The 18501-nt window shown below is 40.4% G+C and overlaps 1 protein-coding gene and 1 pseudogene across 1 annotated transcript in view; one reads left to right on the top strand and one right to left on the bottom strand.

Moving 5' to 3' along the window:
- Positions 1-1300: 1300 nt before the first annotated feature.
- The window catches only part of LOC142876382 (uncharacterized), a 31029-nt gene continuing 13828 nt past the window's right edge, over positions 1301-18501 (bottom strand). Inside the window, exons 8-10 of the mRNA XM_076010754.1 lie at positions 9614-9644; positions 6384-6456; positions 1301-2139 (exon numbers count right to left, since the gene is read on the bottom strand). Of these exons, the coding sequence (XP_075866869.1) occupies positions 2026-2139; positions 6384-6456; positions 9614-9644 (218 nt within the window). The 3' untranslated portion in view covers positions 1301-2025. The remainder of the gene's footprint in view (positions 2140-6383; positions 6457-9613; positions 9645-18501) is intronic.
- LOC142876393 (mediator of RNA polymerase II transcription subunit 28 pseudogene) lies at positions 17377-17890 on the top strand (annotated as a pseudogene).

Below are 18501 nucleotides of genomic sequence, written 5' to 3'. Positions count from 1 at the left end.
CCCTTGGCTGGAGATATTTTGAAAAGTAAAAAACCATCACCTAGAGATGATTTTGTGTATTCCATTGGAAACCACTGCTTTATCATGTCTCTATGATAAGTAGTTTAAGTGAGAAAAGAGTCACCAGTTATGCTTAAGTTCATGTGGCATGTGTACATACAGGTGGCCTTTACATACAGATATTATTAGCATAAGATCAACGAGAATAGCTCCAGAAATAAATAATTGCTGCATTTATTTCTCTAAGAGCGTTGTGGCTCAAACTTTTTCTCTCATCTTTGATAAAGATTCGGAATCTCCCTTGTATAACCTGACACTGTAATTTTAATTAATAAAAAGATCCCATAAAAGGCTTATTTGTTTCTCTCTCCTTATTCTCTGAAAGATCTAAAACAGCTCCCAGGATTATATTAAACAGTAAGATATATTACTTAGGTAAGTCATGGATAGACAAAATACTAAGTTAGAAACCTTAAGCAAGAAACAAGAGTCTAAACTTAATAATTCATTAAAAAATCTGACAGAGGGGGGAGGGGGGGAAATGGGCATTTATTGAAACCTTAAAATCTGTACCCCCATAATATGCCAAAATAAAAAAAAAATAAAAAAAAAATCTGACAGACCAGGCGAGGTGGCTCACGCCTGTAATCCTAGCACTCTGGGAGGCCAAGGCAGGCAGATTGCTCGAGGTCAGGAGTTCGAAACCAGCCTGAGCGAGACCCCGTCTCTACTAAAAATAGAAAGAAATTAATTGACCAACTAAAATATATATATACAAAATAATTAGCCGGGCATGGTGGCGCATGCCTATAGTCCCAGCAATTCAGGAGGCTGAGGCAGAAGGATTGCTTGAGCCCAGGAGTTTGAGGTTGCTGTAAGCTAGGCTGACACCACGGCACTCACTCTAGCCTGGGCAACAATGTGAGACTCTGTCTCAAAAAAAATAAAATAAAATAAAATAAAATCTGACAAGCCCCAAGATAGATGTCACTTGGTATTATCTACAACATAGGTTTTACTAGATTCAGATTAAGACATAACTTTTCTAAATTTAACAGAAATAATGTTTAAATTCTTTCCTTTCTAAGTTGCTTTTAATTGATGCATACTAGATGTACATATATGGGGCATACTTGTGATAATTTGACACATTCATATTAATGGAATCATACAAGATAATTGGGATATCCATCACCTTAATCATTTTCAAATTGTCTTTCATTTCTTCATTGAAATCAAGTATATGCCATTCTGAATAATATGAGCATCTTTTGCACTAACTTTCTTTTCTCAATTTGCCTAATGCCTTCTTTTCTCAATTCTTTTCTCAACTTTCTTTTTCTCAAACTTTCTTTTCTCAAATTTAAAAGAATTTCCATCAAATTTTATAATATGGAGAGTTCCTGCTCTCATTAACTCCACTATTGCTGTGGTGTTTTTATAATAATCTGTCACCTTGACTCTCTTATTCAATCATTCTATTTATCTTGCCCTTCTCACATGAATTCTTCCCCTTCATCCCTTTCTCATCTACATGTCTGTTGAGCAGTCCTTTTGGCTTGCTTTCTAATTCTCTGCTAACATAATGGCAACTCAAAGAATTCTTTACTCCCAACCAAACTTTAGAAATCTCAATCCTGTACATATCTCTCTCTCATGATTACGCTGCTTTCTATTATGATCTTGAGGATGTACATTTCCACAATCCTTGTCAGCATGATGAGGATCAGGGGGTGGTATGTGAAAAAAGCATGGATAAAAGAAGGGGGTTTTGTTGTTGTTGTTGTTTAAACTAACCTCTGTACAACCTTCCTTAGTTGAAGACTTGAAGAAAGCTTTCACACCAGGGCCAGGTGGTTCAATGGAAGTATTATGAAAGCCCTGTACTTCGACTGATGATGTAGGAAAGCTTTGAACCACATGTGGATGATTAAAAATACTGTCCTCAAAGAAGGTTCCATCATCTGTTCTCCTAATACATTTTGCTTGTACTACCATAAAAATAAAGAGCATATGAAAATATTTTTAATTAAAAAACAATAGATAACACAAGAATAGAAATTCTTCAAATAGCTTACCCATTTTCATGGGTTGCTGAGAAGCAGTCATTGGCTTTATTAACCCTGGTTGTAGAACATTCTAGAACAAAAACAATAGGTTTAAGAATAATGAGTATCAAAGTGGGTAAATTAAGAATAATATAGGCCGGGCGCGGTGGCTCACGCCTGTAATCCTAGCTCTCTGGGAGGCCGAGGCGGGCGGATTGCTCGAGGTCAGGAGTTCGAAACCAGCCTGAGCAAGAGTGAGACCCCGTCTCTACTATAAATAGAAAGAAATTAATTGGCCAACTAATATATATATACAAAAAAAATTAGCCGGGCATTGTGGCGAATGCCTGTAGTCCCAGCTACTTGGGAGGCTGAGGCAGGAGGATTGCTTGAGCCCAGGAGTTTGAGGTTGCTGTGAGCTAGACTGACGCCACGGCACTCAACTCTAGCCTGGGCAATAAAGCGAGACTCTGTCTCAAAAAAAAAAAAAAAAAAAAAGAATAATATTCACCATTACTATACAATCTAACACAAAGTCCACAGATTGTGGAGTCACTCGATTCTCTGATTTGTTCACCTACATCTTCTCATGGGTAGAGGATTATGAGAGCTCATACAGATATAGCCAAAATATTACTCCCCTAACCCCCAGTTCATTATTGTATAAACATTATGATAACCATTAGATTATTTTCATAATAAGAATAACCTAGTATAAAAATTTTCCTACATAGTTTAGAGCATTTTTTAAATAAGTAACACTAAGGAACTTATATTAATCATGTGTTATATTTTGACATAATGTTCGTATGATTTATCTTTGTATGAATTACCTCTTGCCCAGCAATATATGAGAGTTTAGCTTTTAGTAGTATCTTATGCAAAAGGGTTCACATTGCAAATAGTATAAGTCACTTCTATCATGTTCCTCAAAATGCTAAAGATAAATGATTGTATCCACTCAGGGCTTTGCAAGAAAGAGAGAAGTAAACAGGAATAAACACTGTTGGGCAATCATGGATGAATGAAAGGCACACATAGCTACTAAATAGAAAGCTGTAACTATATAGAGAGACAGAGAGGGAATGAAAGGACAGACACTGAAGACATGTCTTCTGCAAGAAAAATTTCGGTTTTTAAAACCATTTCAAAAGGTAGGGGAGCATGGAGAAACACAAATAAAAAAAGAGACATTCTCAGTCAATCATGAACATAAATCAAGGAGAAAAAAGAAAACATTCAGAACAATGAGATATATAACAGACACTTCTGTTCATAGCATATCCACAATAATAATGCCTAATATTTACTCAAGAGTTACTTTTTTTCTCTACTTCTGTAGACTTTAATTTTATTGCTATAAAATAAGACATTCAAGTAGTTAAACCTGGTCATCTATCACTACCTAAAAGTGAATCTTTATTGCTACAGAGAGAGAAAAATGGAAATGGAAACATTTCATTAATTTCTACTTGGAGAAAAAATATGCTTAATCACAATTCTAAAGAGTACTGTGTAGCTTGTAACGATATCATCCATTAAAGATATCTTTAGAAGCCTCCACTAGGAAAAGCATAAAGCGGATATAGGCAGAATGGCTGACTGGAGACACTGGGCCCCAGATCCTGTGAGAAAGAGCTGAAAGTTTGAGATGATAAGGCACAGCTCAGGTGTAATTCTGAGGAAAGAGTGCCAGAACCCACCACAGATCCCATGGGAAGACGTCGCAGGGCAGAACAAGAAGGAACAAGATTCTGGCAGATAGAGACCCCAAAGGAACTGGGAGCCCATGGAAAGGTAAGGTCAGAATGTCTGTTTTCCTCCCCTAACACGCTGGTAGTCTGCAGGCTCTGAATCTTTCAGACAGCTCCCCTCTGCTCTTGAGAACTCAGCACCAGGCTGCCAGTACCGTGGAGGATGCTCTCCCTCACCATACACCCGAGGATATGCAGTCAGTGCCATACTGCTTTCGTGCCTGTTGTGTGTCTTTGTCCTGCCCAGGCATCTTCAGCCCCTCAGTGTCTTATTTTTCTTTTCCATTGTTTCCCCACAAATATTTTGCAACACACACTCAGACAGCAGGAGCCACAGTCGGCCAGTGAATCTGGGTGAACTGTGTGATTCCAAAACTGGGACATTCCAGCCAGGCTGCCTATGGGTCAGAGTGCAGCATAGCATGCCAGAAGGGCTCCTTGGGACATAGGGGACCAGAGTGCCACGTCTCCTCCTTTTAGACTCTTCTCTTCCTCCTTATCCTCCTCCCGTCCCCTACCCACCGCTGCTGACACAGCCATGGCCATTCCTGCTCAGGGCTGATATGGGCACCCCAACGGATGGCTATGCCATGGCAATCAGGAACAACTCTCTCCCCTTTGTCAGGGTTCCCACCATACCCCAGATGCCACAGATAGTGTGCCTCACACCTCTCCTCTTACGAAACTGCAATGGTCCAAGGGGTGCTCTGAGCATCAGGGCCCTTCCCGCAGGACCCTTGTCCTGCCCTGCCTGGCTGCTCCAGCACAGTGGGTATTACAAGGACATTAATCCTCCCTGAGTACTCCATGGGCAACTCAGGACCAAAATGCTTCTCCCTGTCACAGTTTGGGTTTTGACTCATCAGATGGAAGGCCAGCTCTTGCAGGCCTTTCCCATTCCCCCAGGACTCAATCACATCATTCAGGGACGTGGAGATGTGTGAACTGACCTGAGAACGGAGGGAGCCCACTGAGGCAGAATTAAAAGCAGAGTTCACTGTGAGTCTGAGCCATAGCAAACTTGCCAATTTGCCCAGTACCCTTCCCCTCCCAAGATGGGCATGTTTTCTGTCAGGATCAAGGTCCTGGGAAGGGAAGCAAGAAGCTTATAGCCTGCAGATGCATTGCTGGAAAACTTAGTTGGCTTGGACTGCTGCCTGTGACCAGATGCCAGAGGAGAACTGCGGGGCAAGGGAAGTGGCAGGAGAGTGAAACCCACTCCCATCTCCTGGACTATGAATTCCTGACTTCCCCTCCCACATGAGCAGACTTGTTGGCATGGTGGGACCACCCCAACCCCTAACTGGTGGCTATCCTCCACGGTCTGAGACATGACCCTCGTCCCCTGCTGAGACCGCATTTGTATCTACCTTTGTGGAGCCTGAACATGCTGTCCCAAACCATCCCCACCCAGTCTCACTTGCCTCTCCCCCACAGCTGTGGTGCAGCACAAGAGGGGGTACCCTGGGGGATCCAAGACCCCACCCATTGCCTGGGACATTGAAATGCTTCTCATGACTGACTGAGGCTAAAATCAGGTACCCAAAACCCCAGTGCAGTGGCCTCTCTCCTGCAAACAACATGTACTGACAGGGCAGTCAACTTGTACGGGTCCTCACAGCATTTACTCATTCCATTGCATAGGATTTGACGAACTTTTACCCACTGGCACTACCTACTGACTTCAAGATTAAACTGAAGGTCCCAATATAATTCATGCCATTAAGTCTACAGGGTGGGGAAAGAGAAAAGATAAAAATGACTTCTATCTCCCCATCTCAACAAGGGCAGGGTTTGAGAAAGAGAATTCAAATTTCTAAATGTCCACAAATTCTTTTTTTTTTCTAATTAGGGATAGTCTCACCATGATGCCCAGATCATCTTGAGCTTCCTGGATTCAGGAAATCCTCACCACAGCCTCCCAAGTGGCTGGGACAATAGGCTCATGTCACCATGCCTAGCTAAAGTTCCACTACTTCTAATACTATTTCAGTCTAAATAGAGCACTAAGGATATAAATAGAGAAAAAGATCTCTCCTAAAAACTATATGATACCAAAATACCATGTGTTTAAGAGAAAAAAGAGGAACTCTATGCTATGTGCTATACAGTTTTGAAAATAAAAGGCATCAGGGAGATTCCATGATCATTGTAATAAGCAACTGGATGCATTAAAGATTAATTCAGACATAAGTATTGTAAGAGTCATGTCGGTATGACCTAAAAGTAACAGTAAGGACACATATGCAAATAAACCTGGACCAAATTTCATATTTCCTCTACTGTGGGAAAACTTTACCTAATATAATTTCCCGGTCACTCTGTATTTCTTGGATCATTCATTTTTTAATCCAGCCCCACCCCCTCAAAAGTATTTATCAATCCTTTCTTATTTACCAAAGTAAAAATTTAAAGAACAAAATTCAATGGGTCCTATTTCTATCAAATGGTGTTCTCTGAACAACTTTCTAATACAAAGATAAAATCATGATAGGTAGACCACTGCTAAATATTATGAGCAAACACTATAGAAAACTAGATCCAGAGTACAAAAAATTAATTTCTTAAGAGACCACTTTACCTTGGTATCATCATCGAAGTGTCCAACAAATGACTCAAGCCAAAAATCATTAATACCCGGTTTGATGGAAATCCTTTACAGCAAAAATAAACAACAGAAATAAGCCATGTCATTTCCTTAAAAGAAAACATTAGCTAGTTCTTACCTGGGAACCCACTTCCAAATAAAACACAAGAATCAGGTGAAAGGTCACCTACCACTATATTAAATGCTGTTTCTTGATAGAAGTAATATTTGGTCTCTGATTTAAGAAAAACTTTACTTACCTGTTTCTCTCTCCACCTCTCCTAATCTAGGAAATACTCAATGAAGACTTACTTCTAGTTCCACAACAATTAGTGACAGCTAATACATGGACAGAGCCTGAGAATAATATGTCTTCACAAATAGCCTACCCAGTTAATGGCTGACATAACTCATGTTACCTGAACTGGAACAAATCTGATAACCTGAAATAAGGTACAAAGATAACACCACTCCTTCTCCATTATCTACCTCTGGTTCAAAGACTAATCTGTATTACTCAAGATTGGCAGTCTTGGACCTTCAGCATGGAAACCCTTTCTGAAGGCCCCATTGCTTCACTTTACCCTCAAACAGCACAAGGAGTACCCCAAAACATTTGAAATCTTTGGAAGTTAAATGCACAAAAGTCAAAACAAATGCGTAAACACTGATACTCAGTATAGGGAAACAAGGAAAAAGAAAAAAACAGTAAATGCATATGTTGTTATTAGGAACACTCTTCCCCAAAAGAGTAAAAAATTTAAAATTATAAAATCCAATTATTTCCGCTGTATAGGTCCTGTCTTATTCAGGTCCACATAAACCAACAAGCCCTTTAAAAACCTTCATAGGGGCCGGGCACGGTGGCTCACGCCTGTAATCCTAGCTCTCTGGGAGGCCGAGGCGGGCGGATTGCTCAAGGTCGGGAGTTCAAAACCAGCCTGAGCAAGAGCGAGACCCCGTCTCTACTATAAATAGAAAGAAACTAATTGGCCAACTAATATATATAGAAAAAATTAGCTGGGCATGGTGGCGCATGCCTGTAGTCCCAGCTACTTGGGAGGCTGAGACAGAAGGATAGCTTGAGCCCAGGAGTTTGAGGTTGCTGTGAGCTAGGCTGATGCCACGGCACTCACTCTAGCCTAGGCAACAAAGCGAAACTCTGTCTCAAAAAAAAAAAAAAAAAACCTTCATAGGCACTCAGATACTCAAGCAGAAAGACTCCCGGAAAAACAGAATCCTGGTAGTTGTACTTCTATTTCCCAAAGTACTATCTAAACATCTTCCTTCTTATGGACTCCCACTTCAAGATCCCTCCCACTTCTGCAGGGCTCCATGGCAGTCTTCAACCTCTAAACATTTAGCCTAAGAAAACACAGAGATTCCTAAAAAGATGGGCTCAAATGACCAAAAGCAGGAGATCTCTATTACCCTGCTCCTAGAAAGAAGTTAAAGGGAGTCTCAGTCACATTCTCCCAGCATAGGCATGTTACAAACGGCCCAAATGAAGTTCCATGAGTGATTTCCCAACCATTCCTACCCCTGACTTCCCTACATGTACAGAAGAAGGACATCAGTGAATTGGGAAAAGAGGCAGAGGAGACACCAGACCTGGACACACATCTATGTCTTTCAGAAACCTCCCGACCCTAGTACTCAAGGGGCTCTAGGCCAGTCCTCTGTAACTTGGGGTGGAAGTAGATGATACCACATTCTGATCTGCTCTACAGATTCTTCCAAAATTCTTCAAACATCTTTCAATAGCAACCTCCAAATCTGTAAGTTCCTCCAATTAAACAAACAAAAAAACCCAGCAAGCTGTTCAGGACTTCCTTTGAGCCCTCTATTTTAATATGCTCTTCTAGATAACTCCTGACATCCTGTGTCCTTCATTCCTATGATTCAGTCTTTATAAAACTTGTCAGATACTCCAATATTACAATTTCTTTTCTAAAATGCTTATTCCTATATAACCCAGTGTTGTTTCTCTTCAAACTTGGTGTTCCATTCAAATCCACTTCCACTGAGTTCATCGACTAATCCCATTCTTATTCTTTTCCATTGGCTTCACTAGACCCACTCCCCCTATTATTAAAACACTCACCTACAGGATGATAAACAAGGAAGAGTACTGGACTTTCAATTAAGAAACCTGAGTTCACACCTCATTTCTAACACTCACTATCTCCAAATGAGTCACTTTAATCTCTTTGACTTTCAGGTTCTCCACCTGAGCAACCACTAGGTCAGGATGTTAAACACAGGTTGAATTCCTAGAGAATGTTTTGCTTGGTCTGAATGATTCTTTAAAATTCCTGAAATTCTATGTGCTTTGGATTGTCTCTATAGAAAAATGGAGAATACTTGGCTGGCAGAAATGGAAAAAAATAGAACAAAAGAAATACCAACAAAGGCAGAGAAGAAAGAAAACAAAATCAAGACATGATTAGAGAAAGTCACAGAAGAAAAAAGAAAAATATAGGTGCTAGAAAAAAAGAAAAATCTTCATGAATTAGGCATGTGCAGTAGCCAAGGATAGTCTTACTGTCTATTTCCTGAGAAGTCAGTAAGTACAAAGATGAATCATAAAAATCCTCTAAATAGATGCTAACTATAATTAACAAAACATGGCCTATATGTAGATATCCTTCACTTACTTAATTCCTCTCTAGGACCTGCCTGGTCTTGCTTATGTTAAACCTATGGTCCTGTGGCCACAGCAAAGTGAGATCTGCCCTCAAATTTTTGAAGGTAAAAATAAAGACCACTGCAATTGTTGAACATATCAGGACAAGCTCTTGGACTAACCAGGCTTCTAAGGAACACTTTTGAGGAGAGTTAACATATAACTAAATCTGACTTTCTGCATTGACCTCAGTTGGACCTGTACCTGGATCCCAGTATTGCACAGGTCTCTATCATATGCTCAGGGGAAAGAGAAGGGATTTGGGAGCCAGGTAAGCTTACTGTCAAATCATGGGTCAGCTACTTGCTAACTATGGGATCATGGGACAATTAGTCAACCTCAGAACCACAGTAGCCTAATTCCTAAACAGTAACAGCACAAGCCCTTTGCAAAGCATTTGGGATGACTATATCAGATGATCAATGTTAAGTACATGATATGGCTTCTAGCCCACAGCAGAACACTCATCAAATATTAGTTTCTTTGCTTTGTATTCCCCTAGTGAACACACAATTTTTAAAAATATGTAAAATCCTACCTGAACACAGGGTCTTCGGTGATCTCATTCTCTATTAAAGAAAAAAATATAATGTATTTTAAATCAATAATATGAAATTATGGAATATTAAAAGCCTAAGATGGCACAGTGGCCTATAATCCCAAAGTAATTAAAAGGCTGAGGTGAAAGGACTGCTTGAGGCTGACACTTCAACCCTGCAGTGCACTATGATCACACAAAATCATTGGATATACTATATCACTGTACTGCTGATCACAGAGTTCCTCTTATTTGTTTCTAATTTTTCTGTTCATTTCTTTTGAAACTAAAAACACTGTTCACCTACTAAAGGAGGCTCTTGACAGAACAAGTCAAAAAGTGCATATAGTTGCATCCGAAGCATAGGATGAGTTATACACTGCTCCGAGACAGATGGCTGTGACCATTAAGGACCAATAGGACCTCTAAGTTATGAGTATAATGGGAGTTTATCATATAGATAGATAGATAGATACAAATAGATATGGCGATAGATAGATATAGATAGATGGTTAAAAGTGTGGTAATCCAAGCCTCCAAATATTCTAGTTAAATTACAGATTACCAACTTCTGAACAAAAATAATACCAGAAAAGCACTTCACATGACAACTATATCAGCTAAAACACATTGTATTTGACAACCCAGAAGACACTTAATATCTTGGCAGACCATCATCAGTGGCACTGTCATTGTGGTACAGATATAAAGACATTTGCCATTAGAATCTAAGAGAATACCAGATATACTTCAGGACAGGTAGCCAATTGTCTTCAAAGGAAATAATAAATATTTGTCAGACATACATACATTAGCAATATGTTCTCACACTATTTTTGTTAGAGATGAAATTAAAAAGAAAGCAGCAAAAGCAGAGATATCAGAAGAAGGCAAATGGAAAGAGAACTGCACTAATGAAAAGATTCAGGTACTGACTTTTCTACTGAAGTTACCAGAATTCCCCAAACACTGAGAACCAGTATATTCAGCATATCCCCTTATAGTTTTCTCCATATATTCTATCAGTTTTCTGCAATAAAGTATTTAAAAGATGTCGGATTCTCCAAATTGCAGGTCTTTAATTAATTGCTGACAAAAACTTGAAACGCTGTCAAAAACACAGCTGTGTTATGATTCCACGTCAAAGGCAGGGCATTGTGTGTCTCAGGGTGGCTTCCAGTGTTGCTGCCAGGTTTTTGTTTCAGAATGCGTGCACAAGAGCTTATCAAGGATAGAAAGCAAGTATTTCCACAAGAACCAGATAAGAAAGACAATACTTCCCTTTACAAGTGATCTTCAGGTTTTAACAATTTGCGAAAAATATTGGCACATGGGACTCACCAGTCTAGACAATTTTCCTGACCCTATGTGGATAGCTGCTGCAGTTACAAAACTTTTAGGTAGCATCTTACAAGATGTATTATTTCATATCTGGACACCACAAGTACCAATAACGTACAAAGTAGACCATACAACTTTAAAATTGTTGTTTTGAAAAGAGAACCACCACACATGAGAAGCTCAATCCAACTCACTTTTTTTTTTTTTTTTTTTTTTTTTTTGAGACAGAGTCTCACTTTGTTGCCCAGGCTAGAGTGAGTGCCGTGGCATCAGCCTAGCTCACAGCAACCTCAAACTCATGGGCTCAAGCAATCCTCCTGCCTCAGCCTCCCAAGTAGCTGGGACTACAGGCATTCGCCACCATGCTCGGCTAATTTTTTGTATATATATTAGTTGGCCAATTAATTTCTTTCTATTTATAGTAGAGACGGGGTCTCACTCTTGCTCAGGCTGGTTTCGAACTCCTGACCTCGAGCAATCCGCCCGCCTCGGCCTCCCAGAGAGCTAGGATTACAGGCATGAGCCACCGCGCCCGGCCCCAACTCACTTTTTAGTAATCTTACTTGTCAGAATTTATAGTCTCCTGCTTGAAATTCTCATGTTTTAAAAAAATCTTTACAACATAACTTCCTCTGATTCCTCTCCTACATTGCTCTACCCACTGCTCAGTCTTCTTTACTGACTCCTTTTCCTTTGGGAAATGTGGATGTGCCAAGGGTTTTGTGGCATTCTTCTCATTCTACATCTTCCCTATCGAGGAGAAGTTCACTCAGATCTATGACTTTGGTAATTACATTACCATTATTCCAAGTCTGCGACTCCAATCTTAGTGTTCCACCTCCTGGTAGAAATGCCTGTCATCCAATTACCAACTGAAAATATCCTACATGAATATCTCATTAAACTCAACATATACAGAAAAAAGTTAGTCTTACCTATTGACCTGATGCTTTTCTCTAGACACCTGACAATTTGCTACTCCTTCCTCCTGCCCAACTTAAAAGTTACTGCACAACCTGGAAACCTGTGAGTCATCTGAGATTTCTCTCTGCCCTTAAATTTTAGTTTTCAATAACCACTAAATCATATGAACTATACCTCTCTTCTGTCTCTACTTTATATTTCTACCACCATGTTTATATTTCCAGATTAAATATGGGCTCTTGACTGATGATTTTCACAAGGGAAAAAAACCCCACCAACTATTATTGTTATTTCTTAAATGAAAAAAAAAATAAGCAAACAAATGAAAAGCATATAATGCCGAGAAAAAATATCAACATTTTAAGGTAAATATATTTTACTTGCTAACTATTTACCTTCACCATGGATGGGAAATAACTAGATTCATATTAGTCCACACTTTGTGTGACAAGTAAACTATAGCTTTCACTATTGCAAAAGCTTCATCTCCCAGTCTCTTTAGATGTACCTTTCCACCTACCTTCTACATCAGTGGTCAGCAAACTATAGGCCACAGACCACATCTAGCCTGCCATATGGTTATTTTAACGAAGTTTTATTGGAGCACAGTCATGCCTATTTGTTTACCTCTTATCGATGACTGCTTTTACACTATAATGGCAGGGTTGGGACCACATGGCCTGAGACCACCTGGCCTAAAAGATTTACTACCTGGCCCTTTACAGAAAAAGCTTGCCCATCCCTGCTTTAGACCAGAACCAGAATGCCCTCATACTCAACTCTAATCTTGTGACTCCCCTGCTCAAAATTCTCCAATGAATCCCTGAAGCAAAGTTTGCTGGCTCCCACCCAATATAGCCATTCCTGGTTCTTTCGTGCTGGAGACACACAATTCTATTTGAATTTTTATTATCTTAATACCCCTCCCAGATCCAAAAAGGGAAACGATTATTCTAAGCCAATCACAGTAATTAAATCTGTGTTTCCAGTAACTGGTTTAGCAATGAGCATGTCGTGTAACCCAGCTGATAAAATGTTATGGGAATCCACTGCAAGCTTCTGAGTTTTCTCCCTAGTCATATCAATCTTGTGAAGAAAACCTGCCCTTCTGGCCTGTAGATATTGTGTCATGAAAACAGGATGTTTAGAAATGTCGCTAATTAGCCAACCATGAAACGAGACAAGAACAAAACACTGCCAACAGCACAGCTGGAAGAGGGACAACCAGTGGGATCCTGATGCTATCACTGAACCACTCCAACAACTCTGGTTCCTATTGTTTTAGCCACTGTTAGGTTACCTATTATTTGCAGCCAGAAGTATTCTGAGAAATTTCCCATGGCCTACAGGCTAAGATCTACCCATTTCTATAGTATTAACAAGTCTTCCATAAGATTGCCTTACCTAGGTATTCCCCTCGCTCCCAATCACTCTCATTCCACACCTTTTACACCAGCAAAATGGAACTGCTCACGAACTCTGCAAAGTTGACTCATGCATCTCAGCTTTTGCACTTGCTATTCTTGGGCCTAACATGTAATCCTCTTAGATGTTCCTTCTGCCAAGCACCAACTTTCTGCCTCTTTACCTGGCAAACTTCTGCTCACTCTGCCTTGCTTACCTTAAATCCTATTCACTGTTTTAAAGCTTTAATTCTGTACCATTGACTTAAAGTGTCTGATACATGTTTAACATAATAAGTACATAGTAAATGATGATTATATTAATAAGCTCCCAGAGGGCATCTGGGACACAGTAAGCACTGAATAAAGTAGTAAATAATAAAAATGACAATCAAAACAATAAGCTCCTGACTGTATTTTTAAAATGTGTGTGTTCACAGCTACATTGGAACAATGTTTATCACCTCAAAGACATTTGATAGTTATTTGTGAGGTGGGCAAGTGAATAAAATGAATAAAAATGGTTTGACAATTCTGTTGAAGAAACACAGAAATTAAATAGGAACAGGTCTATTTTATTACAAGCACCTTAAAGACTAAAAATATGTCTCCTCCATCTTTCTCTCGTGCAACTTGCAATACCTAACTTATGGAAGTTCTTTGAGAAATACACACTAAATTAAAGGTGGCCTCATACAGTTCACATTGTACTATGAAGTAGGTGTTCTATCTAGGTAGCACAGTAGCATTTTTATTATTGTGAAACATTTTTCTACTTTTCTTATAATTGGTTAGGCCCAGAGTTGTGCTATTGGAATATTTCTTATGAAAATCTTTTGTCTAATGGACACAAGATCACTGTGATCATGACAACTATCCAGCAGATAGAACACATCTTGTTCTAGTGAAGTAAATATATCTCATTGGGTTTCAACCTAAGGGGAATGAAGTCAATAATAGTGAGACTGTATTGGTGTCAGAATGGGTAACATAATCTGTTGTTCTCAACAAGGAACTGCTTTTCTGACTTCTGTACTCAATAGGTACCTTTAAAAAATAATCTACTGGCTGGGCATGGTGGCTCATGATGCTTGTAATCCTAGCACTTTGAGAGGCAAAGGCAGGAGGATTGCTTGAGGCCAGAAGTTTGAGACCAGCCTGAGCAACATAGTGAAATCCCTGTGCCTAGAAACCCCTGTGCACAGAAAAAAAGTAAAGAATTAACCGGGCATGGTGGCATGCACCTGTAGTCCCAGCTACTCACAAGGCTGAGGCAGGAGGATCACTTGAGCCCAGGAGTTTGAGATCACAGTAAGCTGTGAAGATGCTACTGCACTCTCGCCTCTGGACTCTAGCCAGGACAACAGAGTGAGAAACCTTGTGTCCAAAAATAAATAAAATAGTATACTCCTATTAGCATTCATGCACACTGGCTACATTTTGCAGTTATTACTGCCATTTGTTTATGTTATCAGAAAGGTATTTTTGAGTTCTCAGGTTTAAAAATAATTACTTTCTTTCTGACACAAATCACTATGTAATCCCTTTGTCAACAGAGGTTTGAACTGCAGGGGTCTACTTATATGCAGATTTTCTTCTGCTCTGTCACCCAGAGACAGCTGGACCAACCTCTCCTATTCCTCCTCTTCATCAGCCTAGGCAATGTGAAGACAAGAAGAATGAAGATCTTTATGATGATCCACTTCTACTTCATGAATAGTAAATGTATTTTTTCTCACCTATGATTTTCTTCATAGTAGCTGTTTACTAGCTTACTTCATTGTAAGAATACAATATATAATAGATATGATATACAAACTACATGTTATTATAACTGGCTGTTTATGTTATCAGGCTTCCAGTCCACAGTAGGCTATTAGTAAATTCTTGGAAAGCAAAAAGTTATATTCAGATTTTCGACTGAAAGGAGGATTGGCTCCCCTACCCCTCATGTGGTTCAAGGTCAACTATAATTAATATTCACTAAATGCAAAAAATTTATTATAAAAATTAAATAGAAGATCTATTTTTATGACAAGTCTAACTCATTATAATCTGATGTAGAGGAAACATGGAATGTGCTATCTTAAAAATCTTTTTTCTTGATTCTGCCCTAACGGTCCTCAGCTCTAAAATGGGGATAGCATTAGAGGTTGTGGATGCTAAATGAATGGTAGATAGGATTTTTAAAGGTAGGTTCTATAAATGAATCCAAAAAGTCTCAACTAGGGTTAAGGAGAGGTGTGATTAGGGTGGCACTTGTGAGTATATTTAAGTACCAGTAATTCTGCTCTAGAATTTGTCATCTTGGATGAAGTTGGAGAGACCCTGACCCAGAGAGTCCACATGGCTTCTCACAGTTTTTCAGATGAAGAGAATGGTCATAAGGAAGAAATGGGAGGAAAGAAAAAAAGAAAAACAAAACAACAACATAAATTTACTACGGAACAACTGCAAAAACTTAAGGAAAAATTTACACAATACCCTTATCCTGATTTTACAACCAAAGATGATTTGGCCAAAGACTTCCATTGTCAAGTGAACATCACTGACAACTGGTTCCAGAATAATAGAGCCAGACTTCCAGCTGAGGAGAGACAGAGACTATTTCAGTTTTGGAAACAACAAAATTTCCAAGGCCAAGCCCATCCACTTTCAAGCCTCCAGGATACCCAAGCTGCAGCTCCCAACTATGACAGCAAGCAGAGCCTCTCCTGTGCCCAGAAGGTTCTGATGGGTAGAGCTAGTTGCTCCTCTCTGGAGAAGCAGGGGGTTCCCAGTCAATGAGCGGATTCCTATTGCTCCTATCTGGGCCAAGGCACTAAAAAGCAACCAGGTGGTGTTTTGGAGAATCAAGGTGACACAGAAAGTGGGCATTCTCCTGCCCATCCTTTTCTAAGCTATAGCTCAATAACATACTTTCTTCCTCCTACATCTTCCTTGCCTTATATTGTCAGGAAAAGGACTGAGACCAGAGAAAGCCAGCATGCAAGATTTTTTTATTCACATTATGCTCATAATGAATATGGAATGAGAAAGCAGCAGGAATAACAGGAGAAAGAACGTCGTCATTATTCACTATTGCAAGGACAGCAGCAGAATGATTGGCACTATCATTTGAAGCAGCACCAGCAGCCTCAGAATTATCAAGAGAGGCAACCCAGGGCTCAAAGACAGCAGCCACTGCATCTGTCTCTGGGGCAAGACGTACACGAGTGGGCTTCCTATCAACCCAGGGCTCCAATGCAGCAGCCACTGCTGCTGTCTCTGCAGCAAGACGTGCACCAGGAGGCTTCGGAGCAACCCAGGGCCCCAACGCAGCGGCCACCACTGTCTCTGGGGCAAGACGTCTATCAGGGGGCTTTGGATCAACCCAGGACTTGAATATAGCAGCTTTGGGTTGAGAGGGACCAGGGATACAGCTCCAGGAAGTAGTGCTAAGTTTTAGAAAGCCATAGGCATAGGTCAGTAGTCCACAGTGACCCACACAGAAGCCCAAGGCAAAGGCCCCTCCAGAAGCCTCCATGTTAACTGTCTTTTGGAAGGTTCTATGAGCTGTTGGTCCCTTGGTCCCTTCTGGTTGAGAAGCAGTGTCCACATGTGTTATAACCCCTGACCATATAGGTTATATAGTGTTCTGGAAAAGCCTGATGTAAAGTGTGGAGTGAAAAATGAACAAGCACAAAGATAGCAAGAGCATCCCTAAAACCATAAGAGTTGCAAAATCTAAAAGCAACTTATTTCTTCTTCAGAAGGAGGGATTCTTGCCCAACCTCTGCTCCAGGCATTGTTCTCCAAGAAAAAAAATATCCAAAAAGAAGTACAAGAGTACAAGGAGCCCCAGAGCAGCTGCTTTTGGAAGGGTGGTCTAATGGCTGCTATCGCAAAGCTCTCAATTCCACAGACCTAAGCAGTATCTCCAGGATGTGGAGCATGTCTTGCCATGGCTCAGCTCTATCTCCTAGCAGCCAGCCCCAGCAAAGCAGCTCTGACTGAAGGGCATTGTAACAGCATCAGCCTGGCCTCCATACATCTAATAGGCAGTGCTATTAAAGGCAGGAGCTGATTTTGGACACAACAGCTCTACTAGCCAATATGTTCTCTGGGCAGCCATCAGGGCCTCCACCACCTCTGCCGGGACTCTCAGGCCAGGATTTGCTTCTTTGGGCAGCGCCAGGCATGCTGCGAAACCTTCTAACAGTACTTTGATGATGGACGAGTTGAAGTCATCTTTTGAGTGAGGCTTGTTTTGCTTCTCTGGTGAGTCAGCACTGCATCAATGGCACTGATCATGAAGAAATTCGAACTGGTGTTGATCAGTGTATCCAGAAATTTCTAGATATTGCAAGGCAGACAGAATGTTTTTTTTCTACAAAAGATTGCAGTTATCTGTACAGAACAAATTATCAAGGAGGATGTCTTAGAACTAAGGAATGAATTACAGTGGAAAGATGTGCTGGTCCAGACGTACTTGATAAAGCTGCCTTGGCAGCAGGTGCTGGAGGACATCAGTGTGCAGCACAAAAAGCCAGCGGACATCCCTCAGGTCTCCTTGGCCTGCCTGGAACAGGTGTCAGCCACTATGCCTGCACAACTGAAGCTGACCTGAGAGAGAGGGCAACGACGGCAGCCTCAAAGTGTGCCAACGTGTGAGGCAGCTTCAAACAGTTTGCCACATGCTTTGCATGATGATACAGATTGTTTTGCTTTTTAAATTTTTATGTGACTTTTCATCTCTTGTGTTTCCAGTTGTTAGGTTAGTTTGTTCTGAGGGAAAAAATGATCATAGTCTGAAAATGGGGATGAGGATTTAGCTTGGAGGCCTTTCATGGTAGTGTAGAAAAATAGGTAAATCTGCTGTGTTTAAACTTTGAACTACCTCAATAAGAGGAATCTAATGCAACAATGTTTGTAATGTATCCAGAACTCCCTGAGGATATTTTGAAAATAGGTAGGAAGTGGCCAGCTGCAAGTAGCTCACACCTGTAATCCTAGCATTCTGGGAGGCCAAGGCGGGAGGATCACTCAAGGTCAGGAATTAGAAACCAGCCTGGGCAAGAGCGAGACCCCGTCTGTACTAAAAATATAATGAAATTAATAGGACAACTAAAAATATATAGAAAAAATTAGCTGGGCATGGTGGCGCATGTCTGTAGTCCAAGCTACTCGGGAGGCAGAGGCAGTAGGATTGCTTGAGCCCAGGAATTTGAGGTTGCTGTG

Source organism: Microcebus murinus, chromosome 15 (genome assembly GCF_040939455.1).
Source record: "Microcebus murinus isolate Inina chromosome 15, M.murinus_Inina_mat1.0, whole genome shotgun sequence".
NCBI lineage: Eukaryota > Metazoa > Chordata > Mammalia > Primates > Cheirogaleidae > Microcebus > Microcebus murinus.
The sequence above is the reverse complement of the archived record's forward strand: the minus strand, read 5'-3'. Positions and strand labels throughout refer to the sequence as shown.